The 22,781-nt window shown below is 37.5% G+C and overlaps 1 protein-coding gene across 1 annotated transcript; it reads left to right on the top strand.

The window, feature by feature from the left end:
• Positions 1-1,116: 1,116 nt before the first annotated feature.
• On the top strand, positions 1,117-3,424 carry LOC105209880 (pyruvate kinase). The gene is made up of 2 exons (XM_011180529.3): positions 1,117-2,617; positions 3,086-3,424. Exons 1-2 carry the CDS (start codon positions 1,246-1,248, stop codon positions 3,325-3,327), a joined length of 1,614 nt encoding a protein of 537 aa, XP_011178831.1. The 5' UTR covers positions 1,117-1,245; the 3' UTR covers positions 3,328-3,424.
• The last annotated feature ends 19,357 nt before the right edge of the window (positions 3,425-22,781 follow it).

The raw sequence follows: 22,781 nt of genomic DNA, 5'->3' as shown, positions 1-22,781 counted from the left end.
CTTCATCAACATTGAACTATGATCTTGAATTTGTCTAATATCATACTAAGTTCATCCATTTCAAGCAATAGACCACCGTAATGAAAAACTTAAGTACACTATATAATACCCATGATAACTTTAGGTAGAAATTTAAAAGTTGCCAGACATTAATCATGTCTAATTTACATATTACTCGTTATGTAATCGAATCGGCATATTTGACATTTCAAAAATTAGGAAATACATATATTGAAACGAAGCTTCACACATTTTCTCAAAAAATTCAGCAATGGTTCCTATTAGCCCTAGCCTACATATACCGACATCCACATTATATTAAAACTAATTAAAATCTAATTCTCCAACAATAACTGGAGAATACTGAAATTAGTGATATTTTTACCGATCTTCTTCCAACGACTATTTACTGAATATAAATAAATGGCTTAGCTTAGTTTAGTTTATTTCTGATAAAGTAATTTTTTATAAACATTATCTTGGCCACGCATAACAAGAGTATTGAATTAAATCCACTTTTTGGTGTAAATTATTTAAAATGAACATATTTTCCTGATATCCATTATCATTAGAAATAGAAGACGAAACTTTTTTTGATTTCAGTTAATTAAACCGACAGGCAATAATAGATTCTAGATTTAATAATAACATGGTAAACATATACACGAGTATGCGCCTATAATAACGAGAAAAAGTCAACGAATGCCCCTGAAGAAGGCATTAACTCACAGAGACCGATCTCCGTCGTAATCGTAAATTTCTTTATTATTGGAACACTCAGGTTTGTAACACTTTCCATAAACTTGGCGGATTGTCAGTTTTTGATTGAAGTAACCTTGCAACTGGGAACAACACCTATTATAATTATTTTTGAGATACAAGGAGTTCAGCGTATAAGAAATATTTCGATGATTCTATAATCCCTGGAACCTCCTTCTAATACAGAACTTTTATTTTTCGAAGTTAATACTAGAAAGTTAAACTTAAGTCAGTTACTTTGAGCACATGAGTTTTAGAATACTGTAAGCTGTATCGATAACTGTGTTCTAAATATATCGTTAAAACTCAGTTATAATTCATCGAATCACTTTTTCAGCTATGACAAATGAAAAAGAAAACGTAAAAAGATTCTAAAAAAAAACCGATTTCAATTTTCACAATTCCTATATTTTTCTCAAAATTTTCAGTCTTCTTAAAACACAAAAACAAATTGCAAATAAATTAAATAATCAACTAATAAACAAAATGAGTTTTTCAAGCGACTCCGACACACAGCTGGAGCATATGTGTCGCTTGCAGTTCGACGGGCCGCCTATAACACGACGTCTTACAGGTATCATTTGCACCGTTGGCGCTGTCTCGCGCAATAAAACGATGCTGAAGAACCTAGTTCGGGCTGGCATGGATATAGTACGACTGAATTTCTCACACGAATCGCATGATCACCACAAAGCCACCATCGATATGGTGCACGAAGCACTCAATGAATTCGCCGAGGAGGATGGTTACCGCAAATACATTGCAATCGCTGTGGACACGAAAGGTCCCGAAATACGCACCGGCTCCTTTGAGGGTGTCTCTGAAGTGGAGCTGAAGAAGAACGATAACATACGCCTGTCTATAAATAGGGATCTCATGGATAAGGGCAGCAAGGAGACAGTCTATGTTGATTATCCGAATATTATAAATGTCATGCAACCGGGTAATATAATTTATCTATGCGATGGTAAAATAACGCTGCTGGTCAAAGAGGTAGCGGTGGATTGTGTCATCTGTCAGGTGGAAGTTGGCGGTATATTAGGCGCTGCAAAGGGTGTGTGGTTGAGCAACATTAATCTTGATTTACCACCTGTGTCCGAGAAGGATCGCTACGATTTGCGCTTCGCTGTGGAAAACAATGCCGACTTCATATTCGCGTCGAAGATACGTCACCCCTCCGCTATACGTGAGATACGTGGCGTTATGGGAGAACGTGGCAAGGATATACAAGTGATATGCAAAATCGATTGCACACAAATCTTAAATTATCTCGATCAAGTGATCACTGCTTCCGATGGCATACTAATCGATCGCAGCAGTCTGGGCATTGATGTGCCAGCTGAGAAGCTCTTTCTGCTGCAGAAGGCAATAGTGGCTCGTTGCAATCGCGTCGGCAAGCCAGTGATAGTTGGCACCCAGCTGCTGTCATCAATGAATTACGAACCGCGTCCAACACGCTCCGAAGTCGCCGACTTAGGTAACACGGTAATCGACGGTGTTGATGGTGTCATGATTGCGAGTGAGAGTGCGATTGGCATGTATCCGCTAGAGACGGTCACTTGTATGGCTAATATCTGTGCCGAGGCCGAGGCTGTGATTTGGCATCGCCATTTGCACAAAGAACTCATGTTGAACAATCCGGCAGCGATCGATGCGGCGCATGCTATAGCATTGGCTGCGGTTGACTCGGCTCAAAAATCCATGGCCGCATTAATTATAACACTCACGACGTCTGGTAAATCGGCATACTTGATAAGCATGTATCGACCACATTGCCCGATTATTGCGCTGACGCGTTGCAGCAAAACCGCCAGACAATGCAATCTACGACGCGCCGTCTACCCAGTTTTATATCTAGGTAAGATATGCAAGAAATATTTATTCGAAATACAGTTCGGTATGTCCTCAGTACTGGTCTTTTAGAACCGTTTTGTAAACCGTGGACTTGTTTTTTTATTGAGCTCCCTGGTATTGAGTATTGAGAACTCCCTAGTATCTAAAGAGCTTCGATAAGTGTTTTATAGTTCCCAGGATCATGCTTGATATTATAAGATAGATTATTAATGTGAAAGAGAACGCAGAAACTCCCACAGAGGCTACCTTCTCAAAAATAGTTTTGAACTTTATGCTGTATTAAAGTTTCTACAAACTCATTTAATCTGGTCTGTTGGAGTCCTAAGTTCTAAGTTGGAGTTCTAAGGATTACATATTCTAACCCTAAGCATTACTTTCGAAGTCCATAACCTACACAGAATTGTCCTAAAGAGGAATTAAAGATATTTTTACAGCAATTCTCAAATAAAATATTTAAAATTATTTCTTCCAGAAAAACCCGAATCCGACTACCAAAAAGACGTGGAATTACGTGTTCAGTATGCGCTGGTCGCCGCTAGGAAGCTTAAACTCGTCGACAAAGGTGATTCGGTGGTGATCGTTTCGCCATGGAAGGAGGGCACCGGTTTCACGAACAATATGCGTATAGCTTATGCTTTCTTTGAACCAGAGAAAATTGAGTGTATATCGAAACGTAGTACTATGAAGCAACAAGCCAAGGCGTCTGCATTTTAATTTGCGAAATACAAAAAAAATATAAATATAGATGTCTGTCTGTAAACATTATCTGTACAAAATCAAGTTTCTAATAAAGTAATATCGTTTTCCAATAGCTTCATTGATTTTCTTAACAAAAAAATGTCTGTAAGGATTTTTGCTATTGCGAAATGTTGTTTTCATATTTCTTACTCTTCTTCATTAACAAAAATAAGCCTTTGAATCGTATATATTATATATTTGTTTTTGTATTTAATCTCCGTGAATTCCATTGTTGATGACAGTGATGTATTTTATGTCATGATTTAAAACAAAACATAAACAAAAGCGGATGGGAAATACGAAAGAGAAAAGACAATGGACCATTAATGGGAGTTCGTCTTATTTTTATTGTGGTTCTCCATTCTATATATTTGGAAACATAAATACATATTTACATTTATACATTCATTCTTTGAGCAAAAAAATTTCAAAGTTTTAAAAGAGTAACCGTTTGGCATATCTTTATAGCAGCCGTACATTATATACTCTCGCAATTTGAAAGGCTCCGAAGCATTAAAATACGTACAGGTGTCTTAAAAACTCTGAAATAGCTTTTGTTTCTAAAGTCACAATCGGTTTTAGATGACAATCAACCAAATGTTGAGCATACTTCATCTATTGATGTCACCAAACATTCACTTCATATCTAAAAAACAATATTCGTATACCGTATGTAAGCCTTCACTTCAAAAATATAAGCAACCACCTTACTTCAAAACGTAAAAAGGGATCATACTAGAACTCTTGGTATACGACTAATTCACTAACCGAATTATCCAGATAGGGCATTATTTGAATATTAATATTCGGTTTGCAGTATCCGGATAGTCGTAAGTTGTCGACTATTCGATTAGCCGCTCATTTCCAACTATTCGATTAACCGCTCATTTCCGACTATTCGAATAAATGAGAAACCCATGAATAATCCACAGAATTGATATTTTCACAAATAAAAACAGACAAAAATCAAAGGCTGCTTGGATTTCAAACAATTTTCATTTATTCAAATGCTCCCACCGGAGCAACTATTCGATTAGTCGCAGCAGAACAACTATTCGAATAACCGTTGGAGAACGACTATTCGAATAGTCGCAATGTTACGAATTCGAATAGTAATAATCGGTTAATATTCATACAAACGGTTACAAACCTGATATTCGCTTAATCGGTTTTCGGGTTATTCGAATAATTTTAAGAGCCCTAGATCATACGATCCCTCAAAATTCTGAATCACCCTCGTGATCACTGGAAGGTTATTGAACTAGATCCAAGTGTAAAAAAACTCCGATCAGAGTTCATTGACTTCGACCAAAATGTATACAAACCATGTCTAAAGGTGTATGACCTCGACCAAAATGTAAACAAACCCCGGACAAAGATCAATGCCCTCGCTAAAAATGTTAAATTTGTTTACATATCGAGGACTCCACATGACGTCAAGATTGTTTATGTTGTAAAAGGTCCGTGAAGTCAGGTTTATTTATGTTTTGAAGGGGTCAGCTTGTCTACATTTATTGGGTTCATATGAGGTCAGGTTTGTTTACATTTTTATGGCTAAAGACTGGTTTATTAACATTTTGAAGGGTCGCGTGAGGTCACGACTTTTCCAATGTTGAAAGTTTACAATAGGACAGGTTTGTTTATGTTTTGTCTAGAAGAAGCACCTTTTCATCGATTTTAAAGCTTAATTTTTAAAAAGTGAAAGGTTCCAATGTTCATAAAATGGAAGCTCATTTTTATTCTATCTGCTTTGTAGTTCTCATAACTATAATATTGGCTGAGGTAAGACCCTCCATAATATTTTTATCTTCAAATATATAAATATATGTACATATATATGTAAATTGTTGACAATGCATCATATATAATCATGTGTGTACAAACATTCACTATATAATCACTTTTAACCACAGCTGTGCCACCAACTTCGCGGACAGCGAATTCATTGCAAGGGCCGCACTTTTTTCACTCACCAAACTCCCAAGCCTCAATACACGGGGCAGAGCGCAATGCACCAGCGCATCTTCCCATCTTGGTTGTTGACATTGGCAATTTCGTTTAAGTTGATGACGGTAGTTAGTTAGGTGGCATTTAAGCGTAACGAAAACACAGAAAAACGAAGATGATGGGGAGAAATAGAAGACAACGAAAAACCTGTTCAAACGACTTTGACATTCTCGAGCAATTTTGTCGCAATAAGCAGGGGAGCACAGCGAGCACACGTTGTGGCAGCAAACGAAGGAAGTGGAGTTAACTTCGAGTTGTGCGGTTTGTTTTTGCAATTTTCGTTTTTGCAATTTCCCCTTTGTTTATAAGCATTGTTAATTCCGTTTTGTTGACAAGCATTGAGCATTGAACAATGTTTGATTTGAATTCAATCAAATTGACACAACAGAGCACGGAATTAGAAGTGCAGGAGAAGGCGGAGAATGGAACGAAGGATTGGGTTTGGTGAACAGTAAGTGGTTGAAGTAAGACACATTGTATTAGGCTTACATATATATATAAGTATGTATATATGCATATCTGTATATGTAAATGCGAATGCATGTGAGAAGTCAGCCAGTCAATTTGGTGGCTAATGGACTTAATATGCCGCTAACAAAATGCACAACAAAAAGCAATGAAAACAAAATAGCGAACAAAACATAGCATGGCATAGCATTGCACAGTCAATTAAAAACGAAATTCTGCGGCTGCAACAGAGCCTTGCACATAGGTACATTTATACATGCATGCATTTACCACATATATATACATATGGGCAGTCAATTTCCATTTCAATTGCAATCGCAAACATTTAAAGTGATTTGAGCGAGACCTTTGCGGCTGCTTGCCTTGCAAATTTATTGCGCATGCGCCCAACCGCAAGCCACTCTATACACTTTCGAGTATTATAGGCGTATCGTCGTCGTTTGCCGCTGATATGTAATCATGTTTATATATGCACAATTTGCCGGCGATTTATTGCGCTGCCATGAAGTGAAATAAATATTCGTGCAAGTAAATTGAAAACGGCAAAGAAATACAAGTCCAACATTTATCTCAAATGCACATAATATGCAGCGAAACATTTAACAGGCCATGTAACTGGTTGGGTAGAGTACGTGACAATCAGGCGAAGGTTAGTGGGTTTGAATCTCAGTAGATTATTAAAAGTCAATAATTATGACATATTTCTGTGGAGGTTGATCTGGCAGATGATTAAAAAAAAGCGAAACGAGGCAACTCCTGTGACTCTATATATTACCATCCCAAAGTCTAGCACAAAAGTTCAAGAATAATAGATTTGTGGGGACTCATTAATATTTTTTTTTTTTTTTTCAAATTAAGGTCCATTGAAAGGAGTTCTGATAAAAAATAATTAAGAATATTTCAATGAAGAGGACCATAAATAAGTTGGGAGTTGAATCTTTGAAGTTAGGCGACATGGTCTAAGGCAACTAAAACCCTTTGGGTTAGAAATGGAAGTTATATAAGAAAAGGTTAGATATTTTGTTTGCTATAAATCAGTGTATGTTATAACTATTCGTCTCGAAACCGACAAGTCCGATATTACTTCAACAAGGGCTTAGGCTTTAATAGCTGAAACTCTTCTAATATTATGCGTCTTACTAACCCAGTTTTCGAAGATATACATAACAGTTTTCAGATCTTACGAATGGATTACTTGATATCTATGATAAATAAATAAGCCCAAAAAAACTCACTCATTGATGTCCAACTGGGGAAACGTTCTGTCGAAGAAACATATCGTTAAAGCCCATATCTAATATTCTAATACTTCCCGAGTCGAGAACTTTGACAGTCGTAGCTTCGTTTGTCATATTATTAGAATTTACTTAGATTAATATAAAACTCTATGTATAGAAAAATTTCCACAGCATTCAGTTTCAAACTTTATAACTACAACAGCTATGACTGTTATCCAGATAGCAAGATATCCCAATATTTACGAAACTCACTAAGCGGGCTTATCCATGAGCATAGTATATTACATTCTCAATGAAAGAGAATTTTAAAATTCACACTTTAAGAAATTCTTCTAGAAACTGTCGACTTGAAAATCAGTTTTCGAAAGTTTTTGTATTTCACCCTTTAGTTGAAAAAGTATTACAAAATATTCAAAAATTCTAATAAAAACCTTTTTTAACATTCAAAAAATTAAAGTCGACAAAGATATACTTCAATCTTGAACAAATTAGAAACCGTAATTTTCATAAATAAATTACGCTTGTATTTGAATATGCGGCCCAACAGTTGACCACACACCCAATTCAATGTACACCCAATCCAATTTTGAGTAAACTAAACCAAAACATAAATAACTCCGCTCCTACCTCCATTTGTAATCGTCCATTTTTACGCTTTCATTAATGATTTGCACACCACTTTGACCGTTATGTGGCCGCCCCGATATTTTACAGTTGCTCTCGTTGACTTGAATTAATGCAGGCAGTTCTTATCGTTCAGGTGCTGACATGTTGCGTTTTGTCTTCAAATATCTGGCAAACTCGCTTTCAAATAAATTTGCAAATAAAATGCGACATGCAGCGTAAAAATGGTAAAACTTATAGAAATAAAATAAAGATTTTATAGCGAAAATATTTTTACGCAACAAGCGAGCTCAAGCTACAGCTATGAATTAAATGTGATTCCATATGGATAAATACTAATATATGAGCTTGGACGAAGTCTCGCATAACTGTGCGTGTCGTTGTCATTAAATGTCGTTCATGTAGATATTTTCATAGAAAAAAGTTAATTTTTGAATTACTTTAAACTTGTTTTTCTAAAATTTCGAATATTTTTTTAGCGCAATTTTTGACTTTTATTGCTCGCTGTAAAAATGTATGGGCTTTTCGAAAAAAGTGTATCTTAATGGATGCAGGCAGGTAAGTTTAATTACGATCACATTTTTCGTATGAAGGATTAATGATCGAATTTGAAACTATTCATTTGAGTTTAATAGTACTGATTTTCAGAGACCGGATTTCTCCAATATTAATCCATTTATTTGCTTATCTGACAGTGTCTAGTGAATACATATATGAAAGTTTCTATATTCATATTGCAGAGACCGATTGATAAACTCATACCCATAGCATTATTGAAGGGAAATTCCTTTAGAAGCGATTGAAATAATATTTCGAACCATTGTAATAAGAGGGTAGTTAAATGATGTCTATGTGTCTGAGAGTTGACCTACCAATATCAATGTCGGCCAGTCGGCCGTTCGATCTTTCGACCTTAATCTGGCGAAAGCTGGACATTGGAGAAGAAAATTTCTAATTGATGCCACTTAACCTTCCTCTATATAGCCATAAAAATCGTGCAATTGTATATGCAATGCTCGAACGCGTGTAAACCGCAAACTACCGACTTGTCCCTTATCCGTTGACAATGTGCTTGGGCTACGCTCCTTCACTAACTTCTACGCTTTGCAGTTCCGTAATTAAGAAAATAATCAAAGGAAATCCATCCATGATATCTTCATTGATCCATTCCCGCCAAGTAATCAGTTTTCATGGGACTAAGTATTTAATCTTTAATGTAAATATCTTATATTTTAGTATTAGCTACTACGTGCTAATCACTTGCTTAGAGGGAATATGGCTAAATATATATATATATTCTTCGGATATATTCTTTTTAAAAATAAAGAAGTTTTGAACACTGATTCTATTATCAATTAAACGATATATTGGTCAGATTGGTCCATTTCCTCAGATATTAATACTTTTTATATTTATCCGAATGTAACTACAAATGGAATTTCTTTTCGGTATCTCATTTTCTCTCTTTAGGTATCTCATTTATCTTATATCACATCACATATTACAACATTTAACATTTGAATTTCACACGATATAATACAAATAGTAATTTCACAGCAAATTAATGTGCATTAATGGAACCAACCAACACAGCCATTGCCTCACAGCGTAAATAATTTGCTCATTAACTTTTGTTAATCACATGCACACAATGAAATCGCACATATAATTGCATTTCCTTTGGATTGCTCCGCTGTGCATGGCCAAATGTGCAAAGCAGCTGTCATCAAGCAAGAACTCCCTCAAAAGCTCCACCAGCCATGCAGTGAAATGAGCAACAACGAAAGCCGCCTGCAAACGGCAACGCCTTTTTTTACCCTTGAGCTTCTGCTGGCGATTTCTCTCGCTCGCTTATCGCTAATTTTCGATTTCATGGCCTCTTGAACTGACCAACTGCTGTTAAGTAAGCCACTATGGATGGCGGACGACGGACTCTTAGCGCGCCTGTAACTGAGGATTGCATTAACAAATGGTTGGCAAATGTTTATTTTTATTATTTCGTTGTGGAATTTTTATATTTTTTTCTGTTTTGGATTCTCGCTGCCCACTGACATCCTTTGAATCCTCGTTCGCTGCCTTGCTTTCGCTTGTGTTGATTTTGCTTATCGCTGATTGTGAACAACACCAAGTGCAACTGTCGATTTTCTCAATCTCGACAATAAAATTACATGCAAATCCAATTAAGTTGTTAACTCCTTTTTTCGGCCGCAATCTCTCAGTTTGACGGTGGCGCGCATTGAAAGCAGCGCGGCGTCAGCTGCGCTTTGCCGATATCCCTTCGAATTGAGTTGTGTCCTCTTTGTTTTTTTTTTTCAATTTTATTTTATTTATTTGGTTGGATGAATCGTCTTTTTCACTATTCAACCAATTTAACACTACTTTTAGAATCTTAAGTGTAATTTAAGTCAAACAACAATTCATTTTTCATTTTTGTCTAAGATCCTAGTGTAATCTTAAATAATCTTCGAATCTCCTCTTTATTAAAAATGTGAAAAAATAGAACTCCTAAAAGTTAAATAATTTTTTACAAAAATAAATTGCTGATTAGATAGGAACGTGTTCTAGAATAAAAAGAATGGTAGTGGATTTCCGGAAATGCCTAAATCAATGCCAATTTACTTTACGTTAACCAATAAAAAAATTTTAATAGGCTTTGAATGGTTGGAAAACACTTATCTCATTGTCCTGTAGGACTTACTTATTACACCTACATTGACATAAACATCAAAACCAATTAAAGTAAAGCAGACCATCCACATTCGAATTTGGTAGGCAAACTGTTCGTCGAAAATGAATTACGTTTGCCCACCGACTAGTTCGAACATTGCTTGCGAACAATATATAATTATTTCTACTTTTTTCGAACAAAACATCGAACACAAATTTGAACACGAACACTACCAACAACAATGAGAATATCGTCCAACCAAACACATTCGTCAAACAAATTTGACTTTGGTTGGCCTACTCAAATCATAGGCATTGGTTTACAAGTTATTTAGTAATTGCTTTATTTATTACTAAATATAATTTCTAGAAACTCCCCCATTTTTCATGTGATTATATCTTTAAAGTTCCTATTTGAAATCTGAATAGATCCATATTTATAGGTACTGTCTCAGTATCTTGCTTTTTGCTTTCCCCTGACCTTTGATCCCGCTGAGTCTGTTCGGACTGAACATTATCTAGTCTTTCAAATTATTAAAATATAATAAAGTATTCGCAGAAGGAAAGTAGATCACATGATGCTTAAGAAATATTTATATACACCCCGGTTACCTCAACGATCTCTGAGAGTTTGTCTTATGAATACAACATACGAGTATAAATGACAGTAATTTTAGTATTCCGTATTAGAGAACAGCCTTCACATACATAGATTAATGATTTCTCTCTTTCTCTCTCTCTCACACATTCGTTCTTATACCTTGCTTACCATACATTATTTTCCCCCAAAGAACTGACACCCTTTCACTAAATCAAAACTAGATTACTACGCCTTTTCGCAGATAATATCTCTTATATAAAATAATATATAAAAAGCTCTCACCGGTCATTATTTACGCATATAAAAGGCCCCAAAAGTGGGCGTGTTGAATACTTAAACAGCAGTCAAGCGTAAAAAATCTTCTAAGCGCCACCGCCTTTAGGACCTCAATCCGCTTCACGTTCATACATTTTAATGCAAGCAAACAAGCGCGCATTTATTATAGGACTGACCTCAAAAGAAAAATGCGAAATTACCACGGGAGAACTAGAAAAGTAGTAGCCACAATTTTCCATTTTTTTAATTCGAAAAACTTACTGTGGTGGCACTTTAATATCAGTTATTAAATCTACAAAGTATGCAATAAGCGCGGCGGCGTAAATAAGCGAGAGCTCAAGCAGAGTGGGTAAAAATAAAAATAAATTTTCAGGAGAAAAATAAAATTAAATAAGCCTTCATACTTACCGCGGAGCGCGGAGTGTTGCAGTGGACACGCGTTGCAGTGGTAGTGCAGCAGCTAGAGTTGAAAGTAGCAAGGTATGATTGCATATAACTGGGCTGGTTGTACTAGCAGTTGGTTGAGCGAAATGCCAGCATACAGATCTCTAAATTTATTGCAATTTAAACAGCGATTTTCACGCTTTAATTACACGCGTTACATACAGCGGTGTACGAAAGGCGCCGCGCGGCACAAAAGTGAATGGCAACGCTGAGCAGTTTTAAATGGCAAAGTAAAGATATCACTTTAGCGGATACATACACACGCAATAATATATGCTAGAAGTAGTACACGATTTAGGGCTCTACGCGTTGGCGCGCGGCACTTAACGCGGCGCGCGGTAGGCGCACAACGCAACGCCCGAACGCCAAAGGTTACAAACTGCAGCGGCAACGATTAAAACCGGCGCAATAACACTATGCACACAAGCGCTTGAGTGTCGAGTCACCGGCAATAGTGGCAGCAACAACGATGAAACGATGTCAGCGCCGTAGGGCACTTGGCCGACACCAGTCGAGTTGGAGCACAACAAAATGAAACATGGAGCGCCGCGTTTATGACTATACGGAGCGAAGAGATAGTGACGCGCCAGCAAACCTAGAGGAGTCAGTGATGTTGTGCAACACTGAGTGAGGCGGCAACCAACGCACGCACTTCACATACAGAGCTCAGCAAAGCGGCAGACGGCGCGCACTTGCAATTGGGTGAGCGTACGTTGTATATGCGCGCCCGCGGTTATCTTTAAATGTATTTATGTGTGTGTATGTTTTTAATTTCGCATTTAAAAGGAAACTGCAACTGTGCGATTTTGAGTTGGCAGCAAATCAGAAGCGGCAGCCAATATGCAGTAGGACCAGGTAACATTACGCGCCGCCGCTGCGCGTTTAATCAATAGTATGGCATCGCACATTAATTTATTATCTTTTTGGCACTCATCACTTAGGGGCATCTGCATTGGCGCGCAGCGTTCCGGCTCATGAGCTATGAGTGTGCGCACCGTGGCGCATGGAGAATTGCGCTTGTCGCGTTATGCTGATAAGTGTATTATAACGGATATAACATGTTTTAGTTTGTTAAACTGTTTTATTAAATTTCATTTAAGTCTGTGTTTATTTAATTTAAAACATATTTATTGTTAATATGAAAAGCGTTTTCACACAAGTTTTCTTCAGCGCGTGACCGAAAGTAAACGCTACCTATAAGGCACACTAGTAGCAGTTTAACCTACTACTTTAACAGTCATAATAGTAGTTAATTGTTCTAAATTTCGTCTCAAATAAATTCGCACTCGAAAATTTCCATTGATTGTCACACGCGCACGCTTCGCAACTCTAAATTAACCGCGACGCGAACAAGCCGTAACGAGTTGTATTTTTGCACTGTTCTCGAGTCGCCCAGTTTCCTTAGGCCTAAGTCTGGATTTTTGTGCATAGCGTTTAAACATATACATACATATATATATATTTAACACAGAGAAACAGGAGCCCAACAGCCGGCCGTACAGCGCGCCACCACCGCTCGCGAAACGAACAGTCCACTTTAGCAAGTTGTAATGTTACTTTCAATATTGTTGTTCGTTTAGCTGTATGTATGTGTGTCTGAGTGACGTGCAACAGTTAGCCAGCCAGCTAGTTGGTCGCCCAGTCCACATGCAGTTCCCTCTAATATTGAAACGAGTGAGAGCGTAAGCCGCCTGCATTTCAGTTCGTGTTATTGCAGAAATGTCTGTCTGAAGCAACAGTCAGTCGGTCGGTCAGTCAGTCAGTTGTTTGGCCAGTCGCCTTTTTGTGTTAGATATGCGTATGTTGTGTGCCCCGTTCGATAGCCTACTGGGTGTGCGCTGCAGCTGAGCGGACGGACATACGTTGGGGTGTTTGTCCAGTTTTTGTGCCTGTTCGGCTCGACTGTTGGAATGCTTAGTTAGAATGAGAAATGGCATAACATAAAGAAAACTTAAATAAGAATGGATTGTTGCTGATACGACTGCAGCGCAATAGAACAACCGAGGAGATAGAGGCATTTGGAGTAGGTTGCCATATCGAGAAGAAAATGAAGTATAAAAATATATTAACCTGATTGAATTGCGAAAGAACTGTTCTACAATTAAGAAAAACGTATACTGAATTCTAGCTGAGAATCGCAAGGACTTTTTCGATAAAGTGATGCTATTATTTAAAGTTTTTGGTTTCGCGTTTCTTCTCAGTAAATTCTTCAAAGGTATGAATCAATTCTTTTCGAATTGGAGAGAGAGAGTAACTTTTTCAACCTGTCTATGTCATATAATAAGTTTCCCGAATTTTATTCGAAAAATATGAAACCATGATTCAAAAAACAATCGTTTCCTAGTTAGATTGCAACCCAATTCCATATCATATATGTCCTCGTTTCTACGTTCTAAGCAGTTGGGAGTCAGACGCTAAATTTCCGTCTAGTTTCAATGCAGGAGAGTCCAATATCGGTAAGACCTAAATTATAAAGCTTTGAATGCTTTTGGACCTTATAATCTTGTCTAAATAACGGCACGGCGAATAATGTGTTATAAGGGAAACCAACAAGGACTAAATATGATCGTGATCTAGTCAAGACTAGGCATTATAGTCGGTGTTTGAACGCTCTGAATTACATATTCTAAGAATTGATCTTCGAACTGCTTCCCTATCCTCTTTATTTTCATGATCTTATAATAATAAACAATAACTTATGTCTGACCTCAGAACTCAAGATAATGATCTCTGAAAAGGAAATATAGGGTAAATCGCACCAAAGCGTCGGAAATCGGTGTATTCACCTCGATGGAAATAACTTCTTTCTGTAAAACAATAAGACATTTCGGAAGGAAATCTTCAGTTGAACTCATCTCTCAAGGTATGCGAAGTTAAAGTTTGTTCTAACTCAGCTTTCAAAATATTCGCGATCTGGCAACACCTGCACTCGCACTCGCACTGGCAAGTGCAATCACCGGTAATACATTGACTTGAGCGGCAAACGCGCAACCTCAGTACGACCATAAAAGACTTAGCGGCATTACTAATGTTGGCAGCTTTTCAAGTTCACAGCAACACTTGTGCCACAGCGGAGCGGACGAACGACGGAGTGTATTCTTCAATGCTAACGCCAGCCAACTCAACATGCAACAGCATCAACCTGCTACCAGCACGGCGCTGCACTCCGGCTATCGGTATATGCCGGTGCGCATGAGTATGTTGGCGACTCGTGCGGCTGTTGCAACGCATTAAAAACGCAAATATCACTTGGCAGCAAACGGCTCATACTGCTTCTTCTTATTCTTCTTCTACTTCTTGACTTGAAAGCATCAAAACGCTTACTTTGTATTAGCCTTTCATAGACTTCTAGTAGCTGGGCGGTAGTTTATTACTATTATTTCTTACTCTATGTGCCTTTTTGTTCTCTCCTTTCCACTTGCATTTTACTATCGTTTCTATTTTGTTTGTTCGTTTTTTCATTTTTTCCTTGGCCTCTCAATTTTATCAGATCAACGTTGAATTGCAGTTTTCATGTAATTTCCTTGCCTTGTTATTAGAGTTGAGTGCTCGGTTGCATTGCTAATGCTTTGCGTTGTTGTTATTGCTTTAGCTGTTGGTTGTTGTTATGTGATTGTTGTCAATGTTTTTGTTGACGTTGTTGTTGTTGTTGTTGTGAATGTTGTTTGAGAGCGAGTAAATCAAAGGCATGTAGTTAAGGCAATGATTTGATTTACAGTGTTGTTGTTATTGTTGTTTTTATTATTGTTGTTGTTGCTGTCTATATAAAACTATATCGAAATGTATATGTATGCCGCTCGCTGTTTGCCCATAAAATGAACAATTTTGTTGCACTAATTTGAAAAAGTGTTAAAGCTGCGGAAAATGGTTTGTCGTCTCATGTTGTCCGATCGTCCGATCGTTTCGATAGTCCAATTTACTGCCCGAAGTTATTAGCGTTAGCAGATGGCGCAGTAGATACATACATATCGAAGTACTTGTTTGTAACCATTACACAGTTGTTAGGCGATTGAGTGATAATTATATAAGATTTAAAGTTCCTCTTAAGTGAAATTCACTTAAGGTTATAATGCCCGCTTAGAGAAAGTCGGAGAAAACCTTTGCTGATTAATAAGTTTGATAGAGGAAATTGCAATGACGTAGCGTGAAGTAGTAGCTCGGCGCCTTTGGTGTTCTTTATTCCATTTAGATCAATTCTTTTAATTAATTTTTCGTGGTAATTATTTATTTCTGTGTAACAAAATAAAAACTTAACAAGTTTTTCAAGAGTGATCACTTTTTCTTATCATACAGAATTCTTCTTCCTCTTTTGCTCGCATTTGCTGCTGTCCTACCTGAATGATTTTAATCATATCATAAATTGATTTTTTGTTTCACATGCTTAAAATAGACCTTTAGAGACCTTGCTCATTTTCTTAGCGTCCCAATGTTCGAAATCGATTCACAACCACGCCTACTTCCCATATACCACAATTTTGAAGTCGTTCTGATACATTAACTTTACACTATATACCTTAAGAACCAATGGAAATATCGGAAGAAACTTTGCACAAATAATGTATTCTTAGTGCAGTGGAGCCCGTATAAAGGTCACCGAAATCAGACTATAACTTTTCAAGGCCCCAGATATCGAGCATGAGAACCTTGAGTCTTATTCGAATCGTTGAAATCGGTTCCAAGTCCCCATATAATATACATATGTAATGATTTTTGTTTTCTAGTGGACTTTATTCCGAATATGTGGGTATAATTGTGTGTGTTACTAAAAGTAAAAACAAAAAAATAAATTGCAAGGGTATATAATGTTCGGTTACACACCAGCCCTTCCTTACTTGTTTTTATTATTTTTGTTAAAAAAATTTTCAAATATTGCTCAAAATATACCTTATTATGTCCTAAAAATTTCTATCACTGGAATAGTCTCAAAAAGACTTGGAAAATAATGGCGATAGTGGCAAATCTACATCCTTTAACCCAGGCCATATCCGTTAAAAGTGTTCCACAAGTCATAAGTCATCTTCAATCTAAGAACCATTGCATAATGCTTCATGTATATAGCTAGAGGCCTGGAGAAGTATGTACGAAAAGACAGGCTCACCAAGCAAGTTTAGCAACGTCGAGGCGACGGGTTTCAGGAATACAAAATACCGATTGTTTATTGTCTTATTAACCCTTTCATGCCAAATGTTGCCTATAGGCAACATTGTACTTATCGGCTTCTAACTCTCGTTATTTAAATATTTTTGACCAGCGGTTTTTTCAATTATGTAGACTTATGTGTTGTGCAAGCTTACAGTTACATTTTTTGTAATGAGCTGTGCACGTATTCATTCAGTAGGCCTTCTCCGCAGAGTGGAATTATCAAAATCGGTTTCGCGAAAAAGTTATACTGAAGTGTTTATACAAAAAGTGCTCAAAAACATAAAAAAAAATTGTTTTATTTTAAAACAAAATGAACTATATAAATAAGTAAAGATAAGAGAGTTATTTAAAAAAAAATTTTCACGAAAAAAGTGTTTAGTTTTTTTATAATAATCTAATTTGTGCCTATAAGCAACATCCTGTAACTAATGAACCAGGATACATAGGACTTTGAAATTTTTATCACTTCATATTTGAGTTTAGACTAATATATATTTGTCCTAAAAAAAATGTTAGCTCCGCCCATTTTAATTCTGACATGAAAGGGTTAAATTTTACTAAATTTATAGAATATTATCCAAACTAACTTATCAGTCGATACGAATAATAACTTTGGATGTACAACCGGTAGAAGTTGCGCGCTCCAGGGTAGCTGATCTGTTCCTCAAAGCTCTAATCGCGTTCCTGAGAATTACGTAAAAATGTATACAAGTCTTCTAGTAACAATTTACAAGTACTTGAACAAAGGATTTTTTTCACTTACATCTAGTAAAAAAATACATTAAAAATCTTTTTCGAGATAATTCGAGTCATTAATGAATGTATATTTTTAAGACAATAAAAACCATGAAATAAATATTTAATTTTTTATATTAAAAAAATACGACATTTTCGCGTATGAAATGAATGTAACCCCTTAATGTGGATCGTACCAGAGAGTGACAGGTACATATTTTTGTTCCAAAGATAATGTTTGTGATTCACTTAGACACTTCTAGTAAAGTGATAGTGCTCCTTTCACTATTAAAAGTTACCAAAATTTCTATAACACTTGTAATACCACCAAAAATAACACCACTTTTCCGTCATATATCATCAATCTTGTTATATGCACATCGAACTAGCATTCTGAAATAGAACTTACTTGTTGCACCACACTCATTAATCCAGTTGATCCACTTTAAGCAAGTGGAATTATCAGGTAGCACTCAATTACCGCATATTTTGCAATAACAAATCTGAAATTGAAATCTTCAATAAATGTCCGATTGCTTCTTCGACACCAAAAGAAAAAGGCAAAAAAGCCAGAAGCAATAAAATCATAAAATTAAAAGACAGCAATAAAATAGTGCATTTGCACGGCGATTACACACAAATGATAACAGATTAGCAATGAATGCCGACACACCGCATTTAAAATCAATTAAAAACTCGAACGCATTTCATAGACAGCGAAATGCCAAAGCAAAGGCAACAGTCCATTACATAATTGCCATGTTAGACGCGCATGGAAAATGAGCAAAGGAGCAAAACGTGCGCTTATCAGTGCTTAGATACAAGGCACCAATGACAGTGTGAATGTGTGTATGAGTATGTAAGAGAGTTTACATAAATTTATAGCGAGGTGTATATTGCATAGCCGCTCCAATTTAATTAAAGCGTTGCGATGGGATTTGTGCTGCAAAGCATTTGCGCACAGTCAGCTAGCCGAAGTGTAATACACTGTCGGTTATTACGAGCGGCCCACACACACACACAACGAACGCAAATATTCATAATTTACAAAGCTACATATGCACATACACACTACATATATAGACGTATATACATAGAACTACATGTATATGTACAGGGTGCGCCATATTTTATCCGTGGGTAAACTTTAAACTTTACTAACCAACTAAGCTGTTAAGATCAATTTCTTAAGCTTCAGTTCCGTATAGTTATTATCTTGAAGTTCTTCACTCCATGATATTAGAAAGACTACCTCTATACACTAATACGATACACAGTAGCAGTAACTTACGGCATATTTGAAAGGATAATATTAAATTGTTACTATAGAATGTACAATTCGTCCCCTCAATATAACAATAGCGTATCATTTTTTTTGGGTTTTGAGAAAATCGAGTTTTAAGTTTTTGTCAAATCAGAAAACATGAACAAAAAACATGAACATGAAATTATACACCATTTTTTCTAATGACATTTTGACCCACTTTGTGGAAGTAGAATTTGACGTATGATATGGCAATGATGTATGTATGTGATTGGCGTTGCAACCGTTTAGCCGGTTATAGCCGAATCGACGATAGTGCGCCACCTCTCTCTCTCCTTCGCAGTTCGGCGCCAGTTGGAGATCCCAAGTGTAACCAGGTCGCTCTCCACCTGGTCCCTCCAACGGAGTGGAGGCCTTCCCTTCCTCGGCTTCCTCCGGCGGGTACTGCATCGAACACTTTCAGGGCTGGAGTGTTTTCGTCCATTCGAACAACATGACCTAGCCAGCGTAGCCGCTGTCTATTCTGTTGCTGTTTATTCGCTGACAGCTCATCGTTCCATCGTCTGCGGTATTCTCCGTTGCCAATGTTCTGAGGATCTTGCGCAAAATTTTCCTCTCGAAAACTCCTAGTGTCGTCTCATCTGATGTTGACATCGTCCAAGCTTCTGCACCGTAAAGCAGGACAGGAATCATACTTGTGGAGCTTGATTTTGGTTCGTCGAGAGAGGACTTTACTGTTCAATTGCCTACTCAGTCCAAAGTAGCACCTGTTGGCAAGAGTTATTCTGCGCTGGATTTCGAGGCTGACATTGTTCGTGTTGTTGATGTTGGTTCCCAGGTATACGAAATTATCTACGACCTCGAAGTTATGACTGTCAACAGTGACGTGGGAGCCAAGACGCGAATGCGCCGACTGTTTGTTTGATGACAGGAGATATTTCGTCTTGCCCTCATTCACCTCCAGACCCATTCGCTTCGCCTCCTTATCCATGCGGGAAAAAGCAGAACAAACGGCGCGGTTGTTGCTTCCGATGATATCTATATCATCGGCGTACGCCAGGAGCTGTACACTCTTGTAGAAGATTGTACCTTCTCTGTTTAGCTCTGCAGCTCTTATAATTTTTTCCAGTATCAGGTTAAAGAAGTCGCACGATAGTGAATCACCTTGTCTGAAACCTCGTTTGGTATCGAACGGCTCGGAGAGGTCCTTCCCAATCATGACGGAGCTTTTGGTGTTGCTCAACGTCAATTTACACAGCCGTATTAGTTTTGCGGGGATACCAAATTCAGATATCGCGGCGTAAAGGCAGCTCCTTTTCGTGCTGTCGAAAGCAGCTTTACAATCGACAAAAAGGTGGTGTGTGTCGATCCTCTTTTCACGGGTCTTCGCATGGTGCATGGTGAATATCTGGTCGGTTGTCGATTTTCCAGGTCTAAAGTCACACTGATAAGGTCCAATCAGTTTGTTGACGGTGGGCTTTAGACTTTCACTCAGTACGCTCGATAGAGCCTTGTATGCGATATTTAGGAGGCTGATCCCACGGTAATTGGCGCAGATTGTGGGATCTCCCTTTTTATGGATTGGGCAGAGCACACTGAGATTCCAATCGTCAGGCATGCTTTCTTCCGACCATATTCTGCAAATAAGCTGATGCATGCACCTTATCAGTTCTTCGCCGCCGTATTTGAATAGTTCTGCCGGTAATCTATCTTGGTCTCTACATGAGAATCAATGATGGAGATTCTAAATATGCAATAAAAAAATAATGGCGTATGAGCACATACGCTATTGTTATATTGAGGGGACGAATTAAATATGATATTGCCGATCAGCGGTATAGAGAAGTAAAAAAGGTTATTTGGCCTCTCAGATCAGCGACGGACCATTGACGGTCTTAAAGCAAACATTCGTGTCGAACCTATCGCTATAAAGACCAAAGTGGCTCAAAAAGTATTAGAAACACAGCAGAAAGTGTAGTCTAAAAGTAGTGCAAATAAATGGTAAAATCAAATAATAATATCTCAAATATAAAAAGAGGTTTCTACAAAGTTATTCAAAATTTACGGCTCACCCTGTATATACGAGGACAGTTTTAATTTCATATGCCAATTATGTTCCAAATCCTAATTAGAAATTAGTTTATAGAGGGACTCTCTCACTTTAGCGTTACCCCTATACTTCTGAAAACGAAGCACTACTGCAATGATCCAAACCTCGAACTGTGTCTTTAGTGAAAATTCAACTGGGAGTAGTTCTATGCAGCAATTTTTATATGGTGAACTGCAAGGTAACTTCATTACGTCGACGGTTGTAAAACTTCGAGGAATATCTTCTAAAATGCTTTAAAATATATCTTCCATAATGGATATATGTTATTTCGTAGTTAAGAGATACAACTTGCTCGGAAATGTCCACCTAAATCTAGATGTCTACATTCTTAAGCAACTCTCGTAATAACTTGTTAAGTGGCTTTAGGAATTGTAGTCTCTCAACAGTCAATGGTTAAAATCAACATTGAAGCACTTAAAAATCTTCCTCTCAAGTGAAGTAAGTAGCCTTACTCTCTATTCTTTAATCACTCTTAGCTACAATAACAAAAAAAAAAAAAACATTCAGAAGTAAAGACCTTGAAGTTTTCTAATTTACTATACTGTGAAGTATATTTCGAGTAATGTCTGTCGAGTAAGGTCCGTGCCTACCTTTTAGAACTTCGATTAAAACCTTAGACCTTAGAACACAACTAAAAAGAGCTTATTCTTTAATCACCTCATGGTATAACTCGATGGACTCAGTTTGATTTCAAGACTGATGTTCATATTGTTGCTGTTACCAGTACGAAGTTTTCTAAAAAACTTCAAAATGCCTGTCTATATGAGTGCAATACATCGATCTTCAAACGCACCGACTAATTGTTGATTAATAACAAATATTTCATACAGAACTCATGCTCTTACTGGAACCTACACTATTGAACAACTGAACTAAGCATTGTCTTTACTAAGATGAAAGTTCACCACATCACTATTTTCGAACTATCCTCGTACTATTAATATATATTCAAAATAGCCTGTCAGAAATACAACCTGCACTGTGAGTTCGAGAGCACTACATCAGCACTGATGATCTATGTATGTTAGCCAGTGAGACGTTTGTTTCGCGAGCACTCCTTGTGTGCTTAGGCATTTTCGTGGGCAACTCTTAGACAGCGGCTACCGGTTAATCTCTATAACTGCAGGGGAATTGCGTGTCTTTTATTTTTATTAATTTTACAATGCACTCAAGTCATGTGGCAAACGCTTCCTGGTGGCAAAAAATGCGCCAGCAAAGTAAGTCATAAAATTAGCAACACATTATAAATATGCAAAGCCGTCACATGCATTACATACGACTCGATCTACGGTCGTGAGTACCGCTAATATCTGCGTAGGAATACGTCCGTCAAACGAACGCCATTTGTCGCCTCTTACTGCAGACCGGACCACGTTCTGCGGTCCACCGCTGTCTGCGAGCCATCACGCATAAAATACATTACCATCGGCTTGATCGGCTTGTGTACTCGAATACTCGGAGTAAATCATAATATACTCCATAAAGTACCGTTACGTAATTTCAATTAAAATCACTTAATGCTGATGTGTTCATACATCAACAAGTTCACCGTGCAGACTTCACGTGCCGCGTCACCAGCCCCTTGCATTCATCACTGTCTAGTAGAATGTGCTCAACTGTCGTTTGATAAATGGCGTGCAAAAGAAGAGACCCGACGTCAACAAGCAACAACACCAGCTAAGAACAAAATAAATTTACAAAAAGTTGAAACGAAGTCCCCTATCAGCGCTTGCGCCTAAATACAGATTTTAGTCGGTATCGACGCCTAAACTGTTAGTTTGAAGAATGTCACAGCATCAGCGTGGCGCTCTCGCCGACGTAGCGCTGAAATGCATAAATTCCTACAACCTGTTG

Source organism: Zeugodacus cucurbitae, chromosome 6 (genome assembly GCF_028554725.1).
Source record: "Zeugodacus cucurbitae isolate PBARC_wt_2022May chromosome 6, idZeuCucr1.2, whole genome shotgun sequence".
Classification (NCBI taxonomy): Eukaryota; Metazoa; Arthropoda; class Insecta; order Diptera; family Tephritidae; genus Zeugodacus; species Zeugodacus cucurbitae.
The sequence above is the reverse complement of the archived record's forward strand: the minus strand, read 5'-3'. Positions and strand labels throughout refer to the sequence as shown.